Genomic DNA, 17,832 nt, shown 5'->3' with positions numbered 1-17,832 from the left:
ACTTTGCACCTCGATATCTCTGAAAGCGCTGAACAGAAAAATAATGAGACATGGCTCATTGCAAAGAATTCTCCATGGGGAATAAAATATGTTAATGATGATGTCATAGGTGCCTCCATTATGACGTCATAATTCGACAAATACAAAACTTCATCCGATCAAGATGAAATTTATTGAGCATAATCTAGGAATCGATTGGTGGAGAATTTTTATTTATTGATGACGTCATCGGTCACGTGGTTCGGCCGCATATTTGTTTTAACACAAAAGCCTTAAAAACCACTGAAAATACATCCTGGCGAGGGTTTGCAATCTCTGATTGCTCTTTCTTGTTTATTCTTTGTTATACATGTAAATCAGTCTAAAACAGAATTTTGCTTACATTGCAAAGTGTATATAAACTTCTTCTTCTTAAGTCAGCTCTCAGGCCATGTCTTCAATATTATTCTGAAAAACAATCATTTTCACAATGCCCTGTTTCTGCATACCTGAGCCGAGCGTTTCTTTGTAGATATTCAAACATTTTGTGAATAACTAGTTTGCAGGCCGACTGATGCCCGAACTATGTCGTGTTAGTATAGACAATGCAAGTATATACAAGAAGGCTGTTTCAAGCTTGCTCAGTTGTTATTCCAGTCCCTTGTGTTCAGAGGTGACGGTTTCGTCCATCACACCTGTTCTCTATCCTCATTTAATTATCTCTTCTTGACTCATCCTATATTGACTGCACTTTAGGCCATGACCTTTTTTTAGTACAGTACATGGGCTAAGGCTCGTAGTAGAGCTGACACACACACATACACACACACTGACGAGACAAACACTTAACACAGCCACTGAGCTTGGGGTAAGTGACGTCACTACCGCCACTTCCTGGGATACTCTCGGTACCAGCGACATAACAATGGCACTGCTTTTCTCACCGTACTCAGCGGGGCATTTCCTCAAGAGGAATTTTCTCCTCCCCATGGATGCCAACCGATGGGGTTTCTCTGTGCTCTATCATTTTAAGGAAGGAAGCAGCACGTACCTTTTTTTAAAGTCTTTGGTGTGACTTGAACCGGTCCAAACCGGATGAGTGTTTTTCAGGAGACACCATCTCCTTACTGGATGGCCGTTTGCTCCCTATGGGAGCTCATCCGCCCTTTGCCAGGTGTTGTTTTTGGTCCTGGCAGGGTGTCAGTCATCCTCCCCACCAGAAAAGCCAGTGAGACGTGTCTGTTTACTCGCCGACAACCAGACCATGCTTGCAGAAAAAATTGTGGAATTACAAATTTAGGCAGGTACGTAGTTTTAGGCCGGGTACGTGGCATGTACGTTTCAAAATTTAGGCAGGTACGTAGCAGGTACGTAAAAAAATTTAGGCAGGTACGTAGCAGGTACGTTTCAGTAGGCAGGTACGTAGCACTGGGTTACATGTTACCAGTGGCAATCCCAAAAGACTCACCTGACGTTAATCATATATTAAAGCGCGATGCTGCGCGCGCTAATGCTTACGCAAGGAGCAAGCGGACAACGCGGTTCATAAAAGAGTCTTTATTGAAAGTACTCAAACTGCAGCACTAAGCTGCTCAGGGCTGCGCACCCCGTGTATATCGTGAGGCCACGCCTCTCTCCCTGGCGTGGCCCATCCCCACTTGGTGTGCGGGGTGATGTCACCACGTCAGTGCTTTCGTGTCCGCCACACGCGCCCCCCCAGAATCCCCGCGCACCTGAAGGGTCAGTTTGCGGGGCAAACGGATGACCCGGCCGAAGCGCCCCCTGGCGACTGGCGGCGTCTGGGATGCAGGGATGCCATCTGGGATGCCTCCGGCTGCAGGACCGGGGGGCGGCGTGGCGGCGAGGCTGGGCGGTGCCGGGGGTCCGCCCGCAGGGGGGCGGCCCCGACGTGGGGGTCGGGCCACTGGCGGTGGATGGTCCACGTCGAGGTGGGCCGGCTTGAGGCGGTCTACAGAAACGCGGTCAGGAGTACCGCCGATGTCCAGGGTGAAGTGCTTCGCCCCGGTCTCCAGCACGTGGAAAGGCCCGTCGTACGGGGGCCGCAGTGGTGTCCGGTGGGCATCGTGGCGGACGAAGATGTACTCCGCCGTGCGAAGCTCCGGGGCGACGTGCGTCGGTGGGTGCCCGTGGCATGCCGTTGGCACCGGGGCGAACCTCTGGGCGGTCTCTTGCAGAGCGGAGCGCTGCTGTGCCGCGGACCATGGTGCCGTGGAGTCGGGGAGGAACTCGCCCGGCACCCGCAGCGGTTGCCCGAAGACCAACTCCGCCGCGGATGCGCGCAGGTCCTCCTTGGGCACCGTCCGGAGGCCCAGCAGGACCCAGGGGAGCCTGTAGACCCAGCCGCCGTCACGGAGGGTGGCCCGGAGCGCGGCCTTCAATGAGCGGTGAAATCGCTCACACAGGCCGTTAGCCTGGGGGTGGTAGGCCGTGGTCCGGTGCAGCCGGACCCCGAGCCCCTGCGCGACCGCCCCCCAGAGCTCCGAGGTGAACTGGGGGCCACGGTCGGACGAGATGTCTGAGGGGGTGCCGAACCAGGTGGCGATGAAAGCCTGCGCGACATCCGCCGCCGTCGTCGACGCCAAGGGCACGGCCTCCAGCCACCGGGTGGTGCGGTCCACCATGGTGAGGACGTGGGTGAAACCCCGCGAGGGGGGCAGAGCTCCCACCAGGTCCACGTGGACGTGGTCAAACCGGCATTCCGGCACCGTGAACGGGGCCAACGGTGCCTGGGTGTGCCGGTGCACCTTGGCGCGCTGGCACACGAGGCACGTCCTAGCCCAGCCGCGGACGGCCTTCCGGAGGCCATGCCAGACGAACTTGTCAGCGATCAACCTTTGGGAGGCGCTCGCGCCCGGGTGGGACAGGCCATGGATGGCGTCAAACACCTGGCGCTGACAGCCCGCGGGCACGATGGGGCGAGGACGCCCGAGGGAGACGTCGCACAATAGGGCCGCGCCCACGCCGTCGAACGGCACCTCGGTGACGCGGAGGCCCGTGACGGCAGTCCGCAAGGCCTGGACGTCGGGGTCAGCGGCCTGGTCCGCTGCCATCCGGGCATAGTCGATGCCGAGGTGGACTGCGTGGGCGACGGCCCGGGAAAGGCAATCCGCCACCGGGTTGTCCTTCCCCGCGACGTGCCGGATGTCCGTCGTGTACTCGGACACGGCCGAGAGGTGACGCTGCTGCCGGGCCGACCACGGCTCGGTGACCTTACCCATCGCAAAGATCAGCGGCTTGTGGTCAACGAAGGCCGTGAACGCACGGCCCTCGAGCAGATGGCGGAAGTGCCTGACCGCCAAGTGAAGCCCGAGCAACTCACGGTCGAAGGTACTGTAACGGCGTTCGGGCGGGCGAAGCTGCCGGCTAAAGAACGCCAGCGGTTGCCAAGCTCCACGCACCCCTTGCTCGTGCACCGCGCCCACCGCGTAGTCCGAGGCGTCGGTGGTGAGGGCGATCGGTGCATCGGGCGCCGGGTGCGCGAGCATGGTGGCGTTAGCCAAGGCGAGCTTCGCGCCCGTGAACGCCGTGTCCATCTGCTCAGTCCAGGTAACGTCGCCTTTGCCTGGCTTACCTCAGAGAGCTTCGTGCAGGGGGCGCAGGAGCTGGGCGATACGGGGCAGGAACCGATGGTAAAAGTTCACCATGCCCAGGAACTCCTGCAGCCCTCTGATCGTGCAGGGGCGCGGAAACCCCTTCACCGCCTCCACCTTGGCCGGCAGGGGGACGGCTCCGTGCCTGGTGACACGGTGCCCCAGAAAATCGATTACGGCAGCGCCGAACCGGCACTTTGCGGGGTTCACAATCAGGCCATGCTGGCCCAGGCGTTCGAAGAGCGTGTAGAGGTGGCGTAGGTGCTCTTCGCGGGACGCACTGGCGACGAGGATATCGTCCAGGTAGACGTAGACAAAATCCAAGTCGCGCAGGACGCTGTCCATCAGTCGCTGGAACGCCTGAGCCGCATTCTTCAGACCGAAGGGCATCCGCAGGAACTCGAAGAGTCTGAATGGCGTGATGACCGCCGTCTTCGGGACGTCCTCCGGCCTGACGGGGACCTGATGGTAGCCGCGTATGAGGTCCACCTTCGAGAAGAAGGACATGCCCGCCAAACGGGCGGAAAAGTCCTGAATGTGGGGGACGGGGTAGCGGTCGGGGGTTGTGGCGTAATTGAGACGGCGATAGTCCCCGCACGGTCGCCATCCCCTGCCGGGCTTCGGCACGATGTGCAGCGGCGACGCCCAAGCGCTCTCTGGGCGCCGAACGATGCCGAGTCGCTCCAGGGTAGCGAACGCCGCTTTTGCCACTGCCAGCTTCGTCGGCTCGAGGCAGCGTGCCCGGGCGTAGACCGGTGGCCCGACGGTGGGGATGTGATGGGCCACCCCGTGCTTGACGGCCCCCGCCGAGAAGGTGGGCCGCGTGAGGGCCGGGAAGCCGGTGAGGAGGCGGGTGAATGCGTCCGCTGCCGGAAGCGTACAGATCAACGTGGCCGGAACCGAACCGTTCGGCAAGCCGCTTGGCAAGCCGCTCGTTGAGCTGCTCGACGAGCTGAGCAGCGCACAAGCGAGCGAGCTGAACGTCTCGGCCTGGACAAGACGTCTGCGCTTTACGTCGACCAGGAGCCCATTAGCGCACAGGAAGTCCGCGCCAAGCAGTGCCATGGGCACGTCGGCGGTGATGAACGTCCATTGGAAAACCTGCCCTCCGAACCGCAGAGAGAGGCAGCGTTTTCCGTACATACGGATGGGCGTCCCGTTCGCGGCAAGCAGCGCGGGGCCCCCGCCTGCGGCGTGCTTGTCTGACGTACCGGCGGGAACGACACTCACCTGCGCTCCCGTGTCGCACAGGTAACGGCGCCCGGATAAGGTGTCCGTTATGAACAGCAGGCTGCTCGAACGGCCGGCGCTCATCGCCACTATTGAGCGCCGGCCCGGGCGTTTCCCGACCTGTTGAAGGAGCATGGCGGATGACATTTCCGAGCCTCGTGGCCAAACTTGGCGTGGAACCAGCACCAGGTGGTGGAGCTGGAGGAGTGTGGCTGGCTCCGCCAGGCCGGTGGAGTTGGTGGTTTTCCCCGCGGTGGCGGTTTTCGCCGCGGTGGTGGGCGGGGCGTGGCGGCGGTCACGAGGGGCGTATCAGCATGCTCCGTATGCTGTGTAAGCTGATGCTGTGGATCAGTATCATCAGCAGCATCAGCAGCATCAGCCTCGAGGTCCGTGACGGCCACACCGACTCTCGCCCGCGTATCCGAAGCCGCGAAGTACCTGTCCGCCTCGGCTGCCAATGCTCGGGGTTCCGTTAGCCCGGTCCCGGCCAACGCGAGGCGAACCTGCGCTGGAAGTTGGCGATGGAAAAGCGCCCGGAATAGAGAACCGGGGGCTTCGTCGCCCAACAGTGACAGCATATGGTCCATTCGGACCGACGGGCACGTGTCGCCGAGCTCGGGGAGATCCAGGAGGCGGTCGGCCCGTGCGTCGTCCGTGAGGCCGAACGTGGCTAGGAGTAGCCGCTTGAGTGCCTCGTACTTGTGGCCGTCCGGTGGGTGGCGAAGGACGGACACAACTCGAGCGGCCGTGCCGGGCCCGAGGGAGGCGACGACGTGGCAGTAGCGCGTGTCGTCGCCGGTGAGGCGCCGAAGCTGAAATTGGGCTTCGGCTTGAACGAACCAGACTTCGGCCTGGGCCTCCCAAAATTCGGGAAGTTTAATCGCCATTGCCTTGTCGTTTGCCATTGCAATGGCGTCATGTTCGGAAGGATCGCTACGGCAGATCCAACGTCGAGGTCACCATATAAAGCGCGATGCTGCACGCGCTAATGCTTACGCAAGGAGCAAGCGGACAACGCGGTTCATAAAAGTCTTTATTGAAAGTACTCAAACTGCAGCACTAAGCTGCTCAGGGCTGCGCGCCCCGTGTATATCGTGAGGCCACGCCTCTCTCCCTGGCGTGGCCCATCCCCACTTGGTGTGCGGGGTGATGTCACCACGTCAGTGCATTCGTGTCCGCCACAATATAATCATTAATCTTATAATTTAATTACCTTGCATCGGAATTCGTGTGCACGTAATTACAACTTCACATTACACTTGCATACACGTCCCATTGTATTCTGCCGGCCCGGTGAATGAATAGCCTGGCTACCTGCCTGAAGGCCTACTTCAGTGAGAAGTACAATTGATTATTTTGCATCCATGCATCAGTGCAGACATACAGGACAGCTGGCTTAAGGCCCTCTCTAGGTGGAGATGAGTAGTATCAAATTATATGTAATGCAGATTACTACGATGCCAGAAGCTTGAACTGTGATACGTTCCACAATATATTGTAATTATGAATTGGACTAAAAATTGTTGTTCAAACTTGGCTCTACACCTTCATCCAGTCATTTCAGATGTCACTTAATAAATGATGGAACAAGTCCTGTGCTTACGTTGTACTACCTCGGTATTTATCTGATGAGGGAAACACACTTCCTATAGTAGGCTGGGAGGTGAAACTTTTGAGCACGTGTGTCGATTCAAACGGCTTTTCTTGTCATTTCCCTCCCACTTTGTAAATAGTGTGAATGTGACAGCTGAATTCTGTGGCGTCGGTGGATGCGAGTTAACTTTGTAGTGTATTTGACAAAGGCATTGCAATGGTGGCAAACTGCAATGTTCTCTTCAATTTTATCGTTTTATGGGCAACCATGGGCAACATACAATGCGTTCGTGTTCGGTAAATAATGTCCCTTTTCAGCAACACTGTCCAGACTCAATGGTGCAATGGTTAGAGCATTGCTCCGAGTCTGGGAGGTTGGTGGTTCAAACCCCATCCAAGTAGTAACAAAGACTATAAATTGGTACGTGCTGCTTCCTTGCTTGATTATCATTGAAAAAGATAAGGGCATGGACAATCCACATACAGTAGATTGGCATCAATGTGGAGGAAGAAATCCCTCCTTAGGGAATGCCCCGCTGAGTGTGGTGAGAATGGCGGGACATTTGTTGTGACGTCACTGGTACCCAGAATGCCACAGGAAGTGATGGAACTTTCCCCAAGCTCAGTGGCTGCTTGTCTCATCCAACAGTTGTCTTGCGTGTATGCATGTGTGTGCGCGTGCATGCATGCATGTGTGCGTGTGTGTTCCATTACGAACCTTAGATCCTGTAAAAAATAAAACAAAAGCAACAACAAATTCAAGCAGAGGTAACGTAGTTTCTAACTTTTTTTTAATCAACTGTTAGTTTCCACTTGTCAATTTGTAATCAAACCATTCAAAAATCAAAAGGTAGTTGAATACGCATTATTAAAAATGTAAACCGCAGTAAACCGGTATACCTGTAATACCATGTACGGTACCTGTACCTATAAACGAGATTTTCAAGTCAATTTTGCAGATTTTTCTGAGACTCCCATTGGGCAAATTTCAATGAGAAATTAACGACCATCAATTTTGCAATGAACTTTCAGTTTGACAGTCGAAAAGACATGTTGTGTGTGTGTGTGTGTGTGTGTGTGTGTGTGTGTGTGTGTGTGTGTGTGTGTGTGTGTGTGTGTGTGTGTGTGTTTGTATATATATATATATACGTAGTGTGTTCAAAAAGTATCCGACCTTTATTTTTCGTGCGTAAAAAAAGAAGAAGCTAGGGAGGCGTTGATTGGTGCACGTATGTAGGTGATCCTAATGCGCACGCGTGAATTTTTTCCCACCTGCAGAAGCTGTCATTCGACGGCAGACCGCCGATGAGTGAGGAAATGTAAGTGAGCGCCGTCGGATTTTCGTTTTTGACAAAATGATGGAAAAACTTGAACAACGCTACTGCATCAAATTTTGTGTAAAGCTTGGCGATTCCCAAGTGGAAACGATCCGCAAGATTCAACACCGTTCATTCCGTTATGAAGGAGGATTTGGGCTTCAGGAGAATCTCAGCGAAGTTCGTACCAAAGCTGCTAACGATTGAGCAGAAGCAACTCCGTTTGGAGATCGCACAGGACATGCTGGAGACTGTGAACAGCGATCCCAGCTTCCTCAACACAGTGATCACTGGCGATGAGTCCTGGGTTTATGGGTACGACCCAGAAACCAAGTTGCAGTTTTGATGCAAGTTTGATGAAACACAAAATTTGAAACACAAAACACAAAATTTGACAAAACACAAAACACACAAAACACAAAAAAATCCGTAACAATATATATATATATATATATATATATATATATATATATATATATATATATATATATATATATATATATATATATATATATAGTTACGGTTTCCACGCGACCCTGCTGCCCTTACCAAGGGGAGATTAAGCCCCTTGTTCTTTTTGGGTCAGCGCAACCGAGAGACTTGAATCGCCACTCCCGGGCAGATGCAAGGTAGGGTTTCGTGACAATTTTGCACGTACCTAAATACCTGCGCCGCCGCGGAAGTGGGGATCAAGCCTCGCACGAACCACGCATAATTTGGGTATGTCCGAGTGGATGACGTACCACGTGGTCCGTGCAGATCTCTGGTATTGGAACCCAATTAGAGCGGTTTTATTCGTACCACGCTTAGTCAATAGATGGAAGGGACGAGACGGTCGAATAAAAGGAAGAACACAGGTTTAATAATTATTTACACTATTATGTACAAGGATAGGTAGAAAGCAGAGACACGGAGCAGCCTTATACAGTCTTAACTTAATCCCAGACACGGGCCCGATCACACTCACAGGGGGAATTGAAGGGAGGATGATGTTCACTCGCCGAACGCGCCAACTTTGTCATCCAGGAACGGCTTCGCCCGACATGGCTCTCCCCGGTCACAGCACGTCCGTCGATGAAGGCAAGCAGGCGGCGAGACGGATTCTTGCAGCACGTCTCTCGAACAAAGGGCAGAGCAGGCAGGCGGGAAAATGTACGTGTCTCACGCCAGGCTTGGCGCTTTCTCACAGCGCTATTAAATAACGGTGCGCTCTCACTCGCGTAACTCAATCGAGGGTTTTTCCTCAAGCTCAACCGAGCATTTCATTTGTAAGAGCGCCTTATAACTTGGTTCATGCGTGTCTTCTCTCTCTCTCTTTGAACTCGTTCAACAAGCGCCTCTCCCTTCTCATAACTTGGTACAGCTCACCGCTCCGCAGAACTGCTGTGGGGGGCTTTGCGCAACGGGTTATATTGCCAACCCCCTTAGCTCGCTCGAATGTTCTAACCATGCCTTTTGACACAGTGACGCAGCCACTCCCTTCGAGCCCTGATTGGCAGCTCGCTCTTACCGTCGGCTTCTCCTCCGCCTTCCTTCGGTCTTGCCTCGATTTGTCAGGCCTGCCTCGTGTTAATTTGCGCCAAAAGCCAAAGGCGGCATAAGGCGGCATAAGGCAATGGAAGCGGCCTAACTCTCATTAATCTACTCAATGCAAGACTAACACAGGAAAAGGACTATGCTTTCATTTACTATGAAATAACCAAACTATCGCGAGGCAACGTGTTGTAGTGTGACTAAACTATGAGGGGGAAAATTAACCTTTATTGTACAAACTCAAAACCGCAACAATATATATATACTTCCGCTGAACTTGGGGACGACTAAGAAGAAGACCTTTGTTGGTCGAAAGCTTGTCGAGAATTAAAGATCGACCGTCCTGAAGCTACGTCCGCGTCTTTAATCTCCCGATTACATATATATATATATATTGTTGCGGTTTTGAGAACCCACACTTGTAAATATAACAGCATTAAAGGTTAAAGGTTGCACCCCATAGGTAGGCCACAAGCAACATGTAGGTCACCTTAGGACGTCAGTTATTTCATAGTCTGTGTTTAGATAAGGCCATTACCAATAGTTGCATCTGCGTTGCGTCAAACAAATAAGAGTAGGCCCCTTTGTTCATTTGGCAGCCTCCCTTCATCGATGCCATTAAGCGCTCTCCAGTCTGCACCCCATGGCCCCTCCCAATTTGGTACACTCCTTTGCCAGCAGCCTTCGCTGCCCTTGGGCTCGCTCAACCCAGCCAAAAGCCACAAGGTGAGGCCCGAAAAGGGGGTGGAGCGCCAGGATGAAGGTGCGGCCACATCAACCAGCCATCAAGGCGGATCCGGTAAGCCAACACCAGCCAACCAGGGCTGAGGTGAGGTCGCCTGACCGGGCGTGGTTTTGGGCTTCGAGAGCGTTCGCTGGTTTGGGTTATAAAAGCGCGCACGCAAAGCCCTTAAATAGGACTGTGCGGAGAGGACTCGCTGGCGCTGATTACAAAGGACTGGTGGGGAAAGTGCAGTGTGTAAAGGACTTACGGAGCAGCGCTCATTGCGAAAGGACTGGAGCCAAGATTGGTACTACAAAAGAACTGGCACGAGAGTTGAGTACGGAAGGGAGAGACGCGCTGTGGCAACCCGCTGTACTAAGGGCGAGCGCGCGGCACGCATTGCCAAGAACTGCAGCGTGCAGGACATTGGGGAGGGGGCGCTTGGAGCGAGTAAGACCGGTAGCGCGAGTACAAAAGCGCCGGTACACCAATTACGTACGCCAATAGCCCAGCTTACCTTTCCCCGTCACGATAATTGTCCGCTCGCGCTACGCTACGCGGCGAGCTGCCTGCCGGGTTTCATCGCCTGGTACGGGTCGAGGACCGGAGCCTGGACACCATCGCCGGACCTTCCACCCTACCATCTGCATCCCCGTGTGAGTCTGAAGTCTGAGACCGAATCTGAGAGCGATCGGGCCTGTGTCCAGGGAATAGAATAAGACTGTCTAAGGCTGCCCTGTGTACTTTTCCTTCATCTTTCTTTCGTGTACATTCTTTCTTTTCCTCTTCTTATTTGTACATAATTAATAAACCAATCTGTTCTTCCTATTTTGCTGGTTTCCTCTCAATCCGATCGTATCAGTCTCTTCTCAATTGGGTAAGCGTGGCACGATTAGGAACCGCTTAGAATCAGGTCTAGTCCTTGTTAACGGCACGAATCGTGGCTCGCTTCGCTCGGCGTGTCCACTAACGCCATGGTTCGGGTGGAAGTTATTTCCTTGCTTCACGGTCGGTGTTAGTAATTAGGTAATAGGACTAATTCGACCAACAACCCTATTTAATACCGACCGGAAGGAACGTGATAACCCCCAGGACCGTGTCGGCCAGATAAGAGACAGGGGGATTAACTCCCTCTTGATAAGGGGAGAGCCGATGTCGGAGATCCATAACAATATATATATATATATACATATATATGTGAGCAGATAACCCGGTAACACCGTGCTGTTGTAAGGGAATTTGTTCCCAATAGAGAGTGGAATATTTAGTGAGTTTGCTGGAAATGTCCTTTAACAGCGTAATTGTCACTAACTGTGAAGACTGCTAAGGTTTCTAGGTAAAGTAAATCGAAGAAAAGGCATTTATATGTTGGACGGAACTGACTGAATAGTTTGTGGTTATATATATTTTTGCTTTCGGTAAATGTGCAAACTAGCAACCCTCTGAACATATATACACACCATCTGTGTATGCAACAAAAATGCACATAAATCGAAATTGCGTGAATATCAATATTTCTATACCTCCCCATGCACTGTACTATATATATATATATATATATATATATATATATATATATATATATATACATATATATATATATATATATATATATTGGGCAACTACAAATTAATCTCATGGACATATGTTTCATAAATTTGGCCCCAAAATGTTACCACAAACAGCTTTTGGCCAAAATGAGTACAAGCTCGTCCAGGCTCACAGTTGTTGATGTTGGTCATGAGTCGGACAGAGGTAGAAAAAGTGAAAGTTGAAAAAAGAAAGACAGAAAGAGGCTTTTCATGTGTCTGTTAATTTTTGAATACCTCAATGGGAGGTTTCCCAATAGGGCAGTTAATGGATAACAGACAAGCAAACAATGCAGTTAGAGATGCTTTTACATAAGCAGGGAGTGTATGTATGATAAGGGATGATGGGTAAGAATATTTAACTTCGTTTGATTTTTTTTTTTGTTGTTTACTCTGTGAGTTGGCAAAGGCAAAGTGAAAAAAATAATATTTTTAGATTATGACTTCACAGGAGGATTTTTGCACCACTCATGGAATGAATGGCATGACATATGAAGCATATGGTGCATATGTAAATAATGATACAAAGAGTAATCTCTATAGGCCTGAGTACTATGGAACACCATGCACAAATGGTAAGCATTGTACTATGGTCACATGGGTTTGCACAAGTTTACATCAACAGGCCTATTTTGGACTTAAATTCCATTGCCAGAAAGAAAAAGCAATCATCCAGGAAGCCAGCAATGCAGCTACGAAGCATCGTGACAGCAAGGGTAGCAAAAAAAGAGACTGCGTTGCTTTCATTTCAGTGGCGGAGGTTATATTTTCACCCCTGTCTGTTTGTCTGTCTGTGGATAGGTTGGGTGCGTGACATGGACAAATTGATTCGATGTTGGTGAACATCCGAATCTGGATCCAGATCCGAGATGTTTAAAGTGATTCTTCACCATTGAGTGATCGGGCTAAAAACGATACATAGCACGATATCTCAAATAGTTGTGGGTGGATTCGGACGAAACTTGGTGGACGAGTTGGGTCGGTGACAAGAACAAGCCGATTCGATTTTGGTTCAGGTCCCGATCCAGATCTGGCCTATTAGTGGGTTACAAAACGTAAACCCTTCAGCCCAGTCTGGCAGAGGAATGCGCTACCCAGTGCCGTTCTTGTCTTTTAATGTGAAGAAAGAGATCACTTGGTAGCCATAACTTCGTGTTTGCCTCATTCAACCTTAAATTATTGTAGACCCATAACACGCCGGTAAATATGAAAATGATGAAGTGGCACCTTTAAATACAAATAAGAGGAAGGTAAGAACAGAGAGTATAAGATGAAGTAGTTTTACAAAGACATCTTCACAGGGCACTACCACGTGCAACATGTGCCAAAGTTGGTTTGTGAAACACTTTCAAAGGTAAGCTCGATGTATTATTTTGCGCTAAAGGGGTTCAACATATATGTGGTGTATAAAGAATATTTGCTGAACAATCAGGTGAGCAGATGCGGTGCAAGGTAGCAATGGCATTGGAGTAGTACCACACCTGGCCTGTCAAGGCTTTTGTTGGTCTGCATTGGCAAACAATTGAAATGATAAGTTTCATCAACTGGAAGTTGACAAAGGTATGATAACCACCGTACTTTGCTTCCCACATTGGTTCGCATACTTTTGTGAACTCACCTTGTTGATAAAAGTTTTGGTACAAATTGCATTGGGTGAATTGGTGCTCCATCAAAACCTGTGACTCTTCTTCCTCAAATGTCAGGTTCAGATCCAACATACTGTTGATTTTGCGATTTTAATTTATTTTTACACTGATGGAAGCTCATGCTGGGCCTTGAACATGTATTTACATACAGGAAGAAGATAATAAGAGACTGTGTATTTTTTTTGTCCCCCGTCGCACAGCGGAGCGAAAGGGGGACTATGGCTTTCCCCTCCGTCCGTGTGTCCGTCCGTGCGGGCGTGCGTGTGGGCGTGCGTGTGTGCGTGCGTGTGTGCGGGCGTGCGTGCGTAAGCGAAGGACCGCATTCGAATTTGGTGTGTGGGTGCAACCCACGTCAAAATCCAAGATGGCCGCCGCCATGTATGTCTGATGCCATGTATGTCTGAACCTTGTAACCTGCATATCTTGAAAAATAAGCGAAGTACCAACTTCTAATCTGGTGTGTGGGTGTATCTAGGCATAAGGAAGAACGCTATTGAAAATTGGGTCGTCAAGTCAAAATCCAAGATGGCCGCCACCATATATATGTCTGAAACTTGTGAGCGAAATATCTTGAACAATAAGCGAAGTACCAACGTCTAATGTGGTGTGTGGGTGTATCTATTGGGTCGCCACGTCAAAATCCAAGATGGCCGCCGCCATGTCTGTCCGAACCTTGAGATGAATATCTTGAAAAATAAGCGAAGTACCAACTTCTAATTTGGTGTGTGGGTGTATCTCGCCATAAGGAATAACGCTATTGAAAATTGGGTCGCCACGTCAAAATCCAAGATGGCCGCCACCATATATATGTCTGAACCTTGTGAGATGAATATCTTGAAAAATAAGCGAAGTACCTTCTGGTGTGTGGGTGTATCTCGGCATAAGGAAGAACGCTATTGAAAATTGGGTCGCCACGTCAAAATCCAAGATGGCTGCCTCCATGTATGTCTGAACCTTGTGAGCGAAATATCATATCATAGCATGTTTTCTGCGTGTTCCACTTTGTCAACTCGCATCACTTCCCCGACGGGGGACCTAGGCGTAACGCTTGTTAACAATAATGCAACGTAATTTTTGCAAAACCTTTTTTTTTGTGATGCAATGCCCTGCTTATTAGGCACCAATTTGACAGGTTATAGTTGAGTCTGGAATGAAACCCAGACCAGACCGCTCAAAGGTAAGTACGCTACCGCTACACTATCCTGTCACTCATGTAAAAGTACATTGGCATGTCATAATATGCACAGCCTACACGAGGTATATAGGGTAGTCCATATGTGTGGTTATCCATGTGTTTGTTTTTCCTCGTATATAAATTTAATTATTTTTTATCATTTTTTTATTCCCTCACCTTTTGCAGACCCTTTTACTGAAGGCCTAACTCATGATGAGGCTTACGCTAGTTATTACGGCCGTGGTCAAATGGACAGCCTGAAAACCTGTTTCCAGGACACGTCGGCCCCTCCCCCCATACACATACCTTTGCCGACCATTATCCCACGCATGGGTGGTCGGTGTCGAGCAGACAGAGTCACTAGTGGTCACTTTGGAGTGGGATCGACCGGGTGGCGAACAGGACGGGCAACTGAAGACCTGTGCTTAGTGTGTGGAGACAAGGCATCGGGCTATCACTACAATGCACTTACCTGCGAGGGCTGCAAAGGTACGGCTGTTATTTCATGTACAGCTGCTGTTGTATATGTTGCTGCAGATTATACATATACATATATATATATATATATATATATATATATATATATATATATATATATATATATATATATATGTTGGACGATTATACATAAATCTGGAATGACACATGTTTGAATTTAACAGCAACGAGAACAACTAAAAATCAGAACAACGATTGGGGATGCCTCTTTATGGTTTTTTTTTTGGTTTGTTTTTTGTATACAAGATCGAGGCTCGTGCAAGAGCTAACATTGATCACAAAAAGACAAACTGACACATAAAACATAAAACATATGATAAAGGGAGTGGGCGAACAAGGTGGAGAGCAGGGACATCGGGAGATCTGTGGGAGGGGGAGGGCTTGGGGGAGGAGGCATGGGAAGGGGGGGGGGGGGGGAGAGGTATAAAACACATGGACACAGCTAGGACTTCCAGGAAATAAGTTGGTATTTCAAAAAAGTGGATCTGGGGTGAATTAACAGGGGTAGAAAAGATCAAGGTTTTGGATGGGGGAAGATAAGAGATGGTGGTGAACAGCTGTTTTAAAGACCTGGAGGGTGGAGTGGGATTGAAGTGAGTGGGGGAGTTTGTTCCAGCGGTGGGAGAAAAGAGGCATGAAGGTGAGCAGAGAGTCTTGATTTTGGCAGTTTAACCATAAGTGGGTTGCAGGCAGATCTTGTGCGACCTGTAGGAATATTTGGGGGACAGAGCACAGAGAGAGCTGGGGGAGCAAGGCTGAAGAGGGAGTCGGTAGAAGACAGAAAGACCACCAACCTGCCTGCGGTGAGTGAGTGAAAGGCCCTCGGAGATAGCTTCATCGCAGGAGATTCCAATGATTCTGAAAGCTTTGGTTTCAACAGCGTGAAGCCGAGCTAGGTGTGAGGCAGGAGCACCAGCCCAGAGGGGAGAGCAGTACTCCATTGTGCTGCGGATGAAAGCCTTGTATGTGCTGAGGAGCTCAGATGTGCCGAGGAAGGACTTCGGACGACGGACGATGCCCAGTCGGCGACTGGCTTTGGAGGTCAGCTTGGAAATGTGGTTTTCCCAGGATAGATCATGGCAGATAGTGAAACCCAAAACGCAAGTCGGGTTTGTTGTTCCCCAAATGCAAGTCGGGGGCCAAATCTTTCTCATTCTATCCTGCTGCTGCCCAGATTCATCAGGGCAGCATGGTCACGGTCAGAGTATCGATTGGTCCCCATGGACCAGTGCTTTCCCTCTTGTCTGTTCTCTCTCTCTTACCCTGTGTGGCCCTGACTGTGAAGGTGGGGTACACCATCCTGGATGTGGGGGATCTCCAGGTCGCTCCTGCGAGAGAATTGTCTGGGGCTATGAAACAACAACAACAACAAAACATTAGATGCCCTAAAGTATTAAACCATTGTTTTTAGTGGATGGAATGCACAAACATTGATTATAAATATGAATAATCCACATCAGAGATGGTCAGAACAAAAAGTAACTCAAGATCAACTTTGTTTCTGTCACTAATAGTCATCGGTAAATTACAGAACAACTCTAATTAACCAAAACCTAGTTATTCAATCATTGAACTTTCTGCTGGCAAGGAAGCAAATTGAATTTGCAGGCCGACCTTGATTTTATCAAGGGCTGATAGGATAGCTCTTAGGTAGCACATCACCTTTGACCTGTCTAGTCTGGGATTAATTTCCAACCTGACTGTAGCCATGAATTTAAAGATGGATTTGAGGCATCTGCTGATCACGTGAGAGGCAAAAATAATTCATGGTTGTCACCATAATCATGTACCGTGCGTGCCTCATTTGTTTGGGCTTGGTGGCTCATTTTGGTACATCGAACCGATGAAATACTCGTTGATTCAACATCCTGCCTGATAAGTGAGAAGCACCAGTCTGACAGGTTAGAGTCGAGTTGAGAATCAAATCAGAATCGACAGCCCGAAGCGAGTTTGCTATCTCTGAGATATCCAGCAGTCCTAAGCAAAACTCAAGGTTGGCCTATAAACATAAACTTTATGTTGGAGTTGTATAATGTGTGTTTTGTGGTAATGGGTGAAGTCGTGTGCTGGCAGTTTTCATTTGTTTTGGTAGTGTGTTGTCAACGTGATGCTGGTTTTTCAACCCCGATGTGTTCCAAATCCCCCAAGATGAACAGGGGACTAACTTTATCTTAGACACGTGCTAGCCTTTCCTTCATGCTCAGCGGTGTGATTAGTCACTGTTTCTTCCTGCTCATGTGTGTGAGAGAAGTCTCCCTCTTCCTTCCGGCCCAGATCAGTAAGATTTTCTCATTGGTGTTTGTGGTGCAGCTTTCCTGCTTTGCTGCCTAGATACAATGCCCCCCATAAGTATTGGAACAGTGAAGTGAAATTTGTTATTATTGCTTTATCCATTTTATCTTATCTTATTATTTATTATTTATTTATTTTATTTATCTATATATATAAAAGAAAGTTTTTGTTTGTTTGTTTGTCTGCACGCGCTAATCTCCTGAACGCTGAAAGATAGGAGGAAACCTCTGAAACAAAAAATGTCGGGACGGGCCCCGGGAAGGTTATAGGCTAGGTGGCGAGGCCGGTCGAGGCCGCCTCGGCCAGGCTGGGCCAATTTTGCAATTAAAAGCTGAGCTGAATTATAGTAGTCAATCTTCTGCGGCCGCGAGTAAAAGCTGAATTATAGTAGTAAGATCATTCAAAAAGAACCCGGGCAACGCCGGGTGCTTTCGGCTAGTATGTATATAAAAGAAAGTTTTTGTTTGTTTGTTACCTGCCGGAATAGATTCCGGCAAGTTGGTTGGTTTGTCTGTCCGTCTGTCTGTTTGTGCACAGTACTATGTCTACATCGTTGCACATAGCATCACCATACTTTACACACATATTTGCCTTGCCCTGGAATAGACTGTGCCCAATTTTTAACTCTCTAGGCCCAAGGTCAAGCT

General features: G+C 49.7%; 1 protein-coding gene across 4 annotated transcripts in view; it reads left to right on the top strand.

The window, feature by feature from the left end:
- LOC137413776 (bile acid receptor-like) overlaps window positions 1–17,832 on the top strand; it is a 65,131-nt gene that overhangs the window by 19,079 nt on the left and 28,220 nt on the right. For all 4 annotated transcript variants that reach the window (XM_078782196.1, XM_068099214.2, XM_068099212.2 and 1 more), the window contains exon 3: window positions 14,582–14,884. In XM_078782196.1, the coding sequence (XP_078638322.1) occupies window positions 14,582–14,884 (303 nt within the window). The remainder of the gene's footprint in view (window positions 1–14,581; window positions 14,885–17,832) is intronic.

Source organism: Myxine glutinosa, chromosome 7 (assembly GCF_964187855.1).
Source record: "Myxine glutinosa chromosome 7, kmMyxGlut1.1, whole genome shotgun sequence".
Taxonomy (NCBI): Eukaryota; Metazoa; Chordata; class Myxini; order Myxiniformes; family Myxinidae; genus Myxine; species Myxine glutinosa.
The sequence above is the reverse complement of the archived record's forward strand: the minus strand, read 5'-3'. Positions and strand labels throughout refer to the sequence as shown.